Source organism: Elephantulus edwardii, unplaced genomic scaffold, assembly GCF_000299155.1.
Source record: "Elephantulus edwardii isolate Elephantulus edwardi_28Jun2011 unplaced genomic scaffold, EleEdw1.0 scaffold00328, whole genome shotgun sequence".
In the NCBI taxonomy this organism is placed as follows: domain Eukaryota; kingdom Metazoa; phylum Chordata; class Mammalia; order Macroscelidea; family Macroscelididae; genus Elephantulus; species Elephantulus edwardii.
Genome location: NW_006400078.1, coordinates 776,921 through 783,236, shown reverse-complemented (window position 1 = coordinate 783,236; position 6,316 = coordinate 776,921). Strand labels below are relative to the sequence as shown.

At 60.0% G+C, this 6,316-nt stretch overlaps 1 protein-coding gene across 2 annotated transcripts; it reads right to left on the bottom strand.

Moving 5' to 3' along the window:
• Positions 1-1,019: 1,019 nt before the first annotated feature.
• On the bottom strand, positions 1,020-5,667 carry MEN1 (multiple endocrine neoplasia I). Of its 2 annotated transcripts, none has more exons than XM_006901468.1 (9): positions 5,153-5,667; positions 4,191-4,399; positions 3,841-3,969; positions 3,516-3,556; positions 3,349-3,436; positions 2,670-2,806; positions 2,359-2,494; positions 1,697-1,861; positions 1,020-1,502 (listed from the first exon to the last, which is right to left on the bottom strand). In XM_006901468.1, the coding sequence occupies exons 1-9, from the start codon at positions 5,610-5,612 to the stop codon at positions 1,020-1,022; spliced, it is 1,848 nt and encodes a 615-aa protein (XP_006901530.1). In that variant the 5' UTR covers positions 5,613-5,667. The 2 variants fall into 2 exon arrangements, with proteins under 2 accessions (XP_006901530.1, XP_006901531.1); XM_006901469.1 differs by having other exon boundaries at positions 5,168-5,667.
• Between the last annotated feature and the right edge of the window lie 649 nt (positions 5,668-6,316).

The window sequence follows — 6,316 nt, the reverse complement described above, 5'->3', positions numbered from 1 at the left end:
CCTCTGGCCAATCAGGAGGGGGCGCCCTCGCGGCAGGGCAAGGGGCGGGGAAACAGCGTGCTCCTCGGGCCAATCAGGAGGGGGCGTCTTCAAGGCAGGTTCCCGGGGTGGGGGCCGAGAGGGTGCTCTCCAATCAGCCAGGAGGAGGCACCTCGCGGCAGGTGCCCTGGGGCCGGGTCAGCAGGGTACCCCTCCAGCCAGCCAGCAGGCACCACCCATGTGGCAGGTGTAGGGGGTGGGGGTGTCCTGGTGCACAGGGCGGAGCCTGGGATGTGTGTACTTCCGCAGTCCTGGCCCCGTGCCCTGCAGGTGCCGCCTCGCACTGGAGGGGAGTCCCCCACTCCGTCCCCATTCCCCAGAGGGTACAGACACTGTTTTTGGCTTTTTTTTTTTTTTACAAAATGTATTCATCTTCCTTGGAACCGAAAAATAAATCTATGTACAAAAACAGGAAAAGATCAGGCTTCCCTCACCCACTCCCAACCCCCTGCAGATTTCCTCCAGGGTCCCCCGAGATGCACTGGAATTTGAGGAGGCTCCCAGAGGGTCAGGAGAGCACTCCTGCTCTGATGTGGGGCCAGTTTGGCCAGGAAAGGGCGGAGCTTCAGGTTCCCAACAGCTTGGTTTGAGGGGATGGTGCTAGACTTCCAAAATCTGGAGGGAATTGGGGTCCAGAGGGATGGAGATCTCAAATGAGGCCAAGTTCCTAGGTCGAGCAGCGGCCCTGGGGCTGGGCTGGCAGCAGGTGCCCATAAGCTCCTCTGAATTCCTGCTTGTTGTCAGTAGGGCTTGAGTTCTGGGTAGCAGGGGCCGGGATTCCTGGAGAGGAGGCCTATATTCCAGAAGCCCACGCCCGGGCTTTTGGTTCTGAGCGAGGCAACCTGAGCTCAGAGTACAGCGTCTGGAGCTGGTTTCTAAGGGGTGCAGCCAGGCATGCGCCTAGGCTCCCTGGGGGAGTGTGTGGACCCTGCAGGTGGGGAAAGGCCCGTCTCCAGGCTGCAGGGTCCCAGGCCGACAGCTCAGAGACCCTTGCGCTGCCGCTTGAGGAAAGAGAGTGTGTAGTCACTGGGCGTGGACACCTTCTGCTTCTTCATCTGCACCTGGGACTGCGCGGTGAGCTGCAGCTTGATGGCGCTCGAGTTGATCTTGGTGGCCACCAGCAGCTCCTTCATGCCCTTCATCTTCTCACTCTGGAACGTGAGCACTGGACCCTCCGGGGGTGGTGACACAGCAGGCACAGGTACTGGAGTCGCGCTGCTGGCCTCAGGGCCACGGGTAGGGCCAGGGCCAGTGGCTGGGGGCCTCCGGGGTGGTCCCGGCACTGCACCCTGCCCTGTGCCAGGCCCCTTGTCCAGGGCCAGCTTCTTTGGCGGTGGCGGCTCTTCAGGCTTGGACTCCCGCCGGGGTCCTCGGCGACGGCCTTCCCGGGCCTCCTCGCCCCACGGCTCCTCTGCCTCGGCCGCCTCGGCCTCGCGGCTGACAATGCGCACCTTCTGCCGCACCTGGACCAGAGAGGCGGGCAAACTGAGGGGCAGGGTACAGGCCACTGGGCACTCTAGGCCCAGAAGCCACCATCCTGTCTTGGTTGTCAATGTTCTCTGTATCCAAAGAGGATGGACAACAAGGATTCTCTGGTGGCACCTACCTCCACCCGGTGTCCCCAGTCCCTTGAAAACACCCATGCAGGGCCCCTCACCTGTCCCTCAAATCGGCCCAGGGACTGTACCAGGAAGGTGGCCCAGCCCACGTGCAGCACAGGTGTGGGGCTTCCCTCTTCCCATTTGCAGATGCCATCGTAGAAACGCAGTAGGTGGGCGAAGCACTCAGGGTCGTGAAGGGCAGAGCCCTGGCTCTGTGTGCCCTGGGCAGGTCAAGGAAGGCCCAGGTCAGATTCCTAGTGTCCCACTTAGTCTATGAGCCACAGCTCCAGGAAAAGTGAGCCCAGGTGCGCACATTCTGCCCAGATACGCACATTCTGAGAACTTCTGGGTGGTGTGAATGGTTTATGCACAACTAGTAACTTAGAACTTGGTGATTCAAACTTAATCACTGTTGTCTTGAAAAGGCCTCGTGGTCTGTTTCCATTTCTATCAAGAAAACCCTATTTCTACATGGGGCGTCATGAACTGGAACAGACTCAAAAGTAATGGGTTTCCCTGACTAGAGACGTCATTAGCCAGGACTGAGAAGCAGGTCCCATCCCCTACACCTCTACCCCACTGCAACCGAGGGGAACTTATAAAACAGCCTCAAACACAGGTGCAGGACCTGAGCCACAGCAGATACCAAGGTGGCTTTGTCTAACCCGACACCTGGGGCTCGGAGCCTCGCTGGGGTGGGAGGGTGGCAAGCCCTCACCTGCGTCTGCTCCCCCGGTCGCTCCTCACTGGCCTCCAGCAGGCTGGCTGCCTCTTTCAGCAGATTGGGGATGACATCATTGGCTACCTCGAAAAACTCCTTGTAGATCTCCTCGTCCTCCCGGCAGTAGTTGTAGCTGTGAAGACAGGGGCCACGGTGGAACCAGGGGAGTGGCTGCGGTCATGACACTGCTGACAAGAGGCTTGGATTGGGAGAGGAAGAGCCTGGGTGAACTGGGGGTCCAGGGACTGAGCAGGGTACGGGGGATCTGGGGTGCAGGCTTCACGCCTGGGTGGGCTGGGGGCCCTTACTCTTGGATGACAGTTGCTGTGTCGGCCCAGGCCTGCAGGGCCTCACGGACATTGCGATTGCGACAGTGATAGCCGGCCAGGTACATGTAGGGGTAGATGTGCTCATCCCGGTAGTAGGTCTTAGCTGAGGCGATGCCCTGGGGAGAAGGGCAGAGGGGCCACGGTAGCACCTGTATCCCATCAGGTTAAAACCTCGGATCCCACCTGGACTCCTGGTCTGCAAGACTGCTTGCTGATGCCTGGGCCAAACTGCTGATGGTGGGCCCCCCACTTCAAAGATCTAGGGCAGAGCTTTCCCCGCCTCCCCGAGCTCTAGGTTTTCAGACACACAAGCCTAGACCACTAGGAGGAGACCGCAGTGACAGCAGGGTCAAGGTGCACACAGGCCCTGCCACGCTGAGGCTGGAAGCCAGGGCTGGAGGCCACCTGTCCACTTCAGCACCTGGACTGCACTGATGAAGCCTGCATTGCTCCAGCCCTGAGGCAGGACCATGGGGGCAGGGGTTATGTCCATACCCCAGGACTGTGAGCACAGCCAGCACTCACAAAAAGGGGAAGTAAAAGAGAGACCCCCAACACACAGAGTTCCCTCCTGTGAGGCCAGCTCTGAGAGTCCCCAAGTAGAAGGTGACTCAGTCACTGCTGGGAACCTCCCCACTGCATTCCGGGGACGCCTCACCTTGTGGTAGAGGGTGAGTGGGTCTGGCCGGCCAGGTGTAGGCTCCAGCTCTTCCAGATCTGCCAGGTTCCCCAGTGCCATCGGGTACCTGGGAAAAGGCCACTGAGTCCAGGCTGTTACTTAGCCCTCATCCTTGAGACCCAGCCTGGCCCCTTCCCACTACTAACCTTTCCAGGTGTCCCAGGTCATAGAGCAGCCACAGCAATTTCTAAGAGGCCAAAAGAAAGAGATAAGAATTGAGGAAGGTGAGGGGGTAAGGCCCTCAGCCTTTCAGGCAAAGATGGGGTGCAGCACCAGCAGGGACCTCCTGCCAGGTGGGAAGAGTCAGAATTCAGGAGTCAGTCAGTCACTGGAATCAAAGCTGTTTCACATCTGAATTCTGTACTCCAGGTGCCTACGACAGGCTAGACCAGTGATTATCACCCCATTTTACAGAAAGAAACGATGCGGTTTGATGGAAGAAAGGCCCATGGCAACCCAGCAGCCCCTCACCTGCTGCAGCTGCAGCAGCTCCAGTGAGTCAGTGTGCAGGTCAATGGAAGGGTTGATCGCGCACACCATAAATGCCACCTCCATCTTCCGGTCACAGCGCATGTATGATCCTTTCAGGTACAGCCAGCTCTTGGGAGGAAAGCAAGCCAGTTATCTCTGGACAGGCCGCTCAGGCTGTCGTGTCTCAGGGAACAACAGTCAGAGAAGAGCCTTCCTGCTTTCTTTTCCCAACTTCTGAAGGGGGTGACGAGAAAAGAGGCATATGGCCCAAGAACATGGAGTCTCTTGGGGGGCTTGGGCTAGCCTGCTAAAATGTAGTCTGAATCGGGGGGCAGGGGAAGATGCAGTACCCGCTCAGCCACGCCCACGTTGACTGTCTGACCCCTGCGGTCCTCATTGCCCTTGCCATGCCAGGTGACTTCAGCTGTCTGCTCCCCATTGGGCCCAAACACAACCCAGGCGTGGTCCTCTGACAATGCCAGGTGGACATCCCGCAGACCCAGGGCCTGGCAGGCCCCGACCACGGCAAAAGCCACGCCGGAGCTGTCCAGCTTGGTGCCTGTGGGAGGGAAAAATCATAAACTTCGGTTGGGACAGGGCAGTGCTGGGTCCTGCTCCCCGCGGCTCCAGCCACCAAGCCTATGCTATGCCTCAGCTGTGCTCTCCACCCTCCTCCCTTCCCACCCTGCTCAAGCAGAGGCCTTCTCTAGCTCAAACCAGTCTATGTCCTCGTCTCTGGGCGTTTCTTGAAACCACATTACCTATTTCTGTTACCTCAAGGTTTTCCCTAAGGCGTTGCCCTCATTTGATCCTAACACAGGTGAGGGACGTTTCCCAATACTTATCACCTGCTTCACACTGGAATGCTCCTAATTTACTCAAACTCCTTCCCCGCTAAAGTCTGGGGTTGCCTCAGGTTCCTGCCGCAATGGCTTTTAAGGACCTGTGATGCTAATTGGACTGAGCACAAAAGAAAGGGCCTTGCAAACCCCAAACCATAAGCGGCTTGAGAGTGAGAGAGAGAGGGAGTGTTTGTGTGTGAGTGAGTGTGAGTGAGTGTGTGTGTGTGTGTGTCAAGCAATGGCAGGAGGGCAGCTGCTGAGTAGGCAGAAGGTAAGGTTACGACCTGGGGCTCGAGCCTTGCAAATCTTGCTGTGTGATGGATTCCTGCACTCCTTGCCCCTCTCTGGACCTCAGTTTCCCCAACTGCCAAGATGGGGGGGGCTACACCCACTCCACATCAGAGTCTAGTGGGCTCTGTCAACCTGACAGTTCTGGGAAAGGGGTGACCAGGCCTCGTGCCCCTGGCCACCTGCGTGGCTCCAACCTGTGATGAAGCTGAAGAGGGACTGGATGTGGGCCCTGTCCTTGAAGTAGGAGCGGCTGAGGCTGTTCCAGATGACATCAGACACCTTCTTCACCAGCTCCCGGCTGGAGACACCCCCCTCCCGGGGGTAAAGGGACAGATCGACGGCGCCGCGGATCTGGGCGGTGAAGCGAGCATAGAGGGCGGCGATGATGGACAGGTCGGCCACGGGGAAGTAGGTGAGGCCCCCCGGGGGGTCGGGCGCGGGGCTGGGCTGGAAGGTGAGCTCGGGCACGTTTGTGGGGATGACCCGGTTGACGGCCAGGAAGTGCTCCACGAAGCCCAGGACCAAGGACAGGAGCACCAGGTCCGGCTCCTCCCGGCCCAGCTCGGCGGCGAAGAGGCGGACCACGTCGTCGATGGAGCGCAGCGGGAAGAGCGTCTTCTGGGCGGCCTTCAGCCCCATGGCGGCGGGCGGCGGCCTGCGGGCGAGCCCGGGGACCGAGGGTCGGACGGTCGCGGCCGGGGAGCCCCCCGCCCAGGCTCCACCGAGGTCTCCCCACCCTGCTTCGCCGCCCTCTTCCCCCTCTGTTCACCTGCTCGCCCTTTCTGAGATTCCCCTCGACCGAGGCTACAGGGCCTCCTTGTCTCCCGCACCGTGGGACCCCGGCCCCGGTAGGGGTGCACCGCCCCCAGGACTCCGCGGGGAATCCTCAATGGCCGTCCCGCCCCGCCCCCTCGAGCCCTGCTCCCTGACTTCTGGGAATGTGTCCGAAGCGAGCCCCCAGGACAAGCCCCTACACCCCGAAGCGAATCCTGGCCTCCTTCCCCCGCGCCCACCTCCGCGCTTACATCCCACACAAGGCACAGCGGCGGCCGCGACCTGGAGCCTGCTGGGAAATAGAGTCCAGCACCTGGCGCCGCGCAGCCTGCCGGGAAGTTGAGTCCTGGACCCTCTTCCACCCCTCCGGAGGCTTGAAAGGGTAGACAGCTCGGTCAGCCCGCGGAGGCTTATGGGAGTTGTAGTTTCTTTACCCTGGGCCCTCCCGATGTCTCTTCCTTATGTTCTCACGGATTGGTCGTTTCTCCGATGCATTGTGGGAGATGTAGTCCTGGTAGTAAAAGAGCGCTCTCAGGCTCTACTGAGCCTGCGCTAGTTCCTTAAGTGCC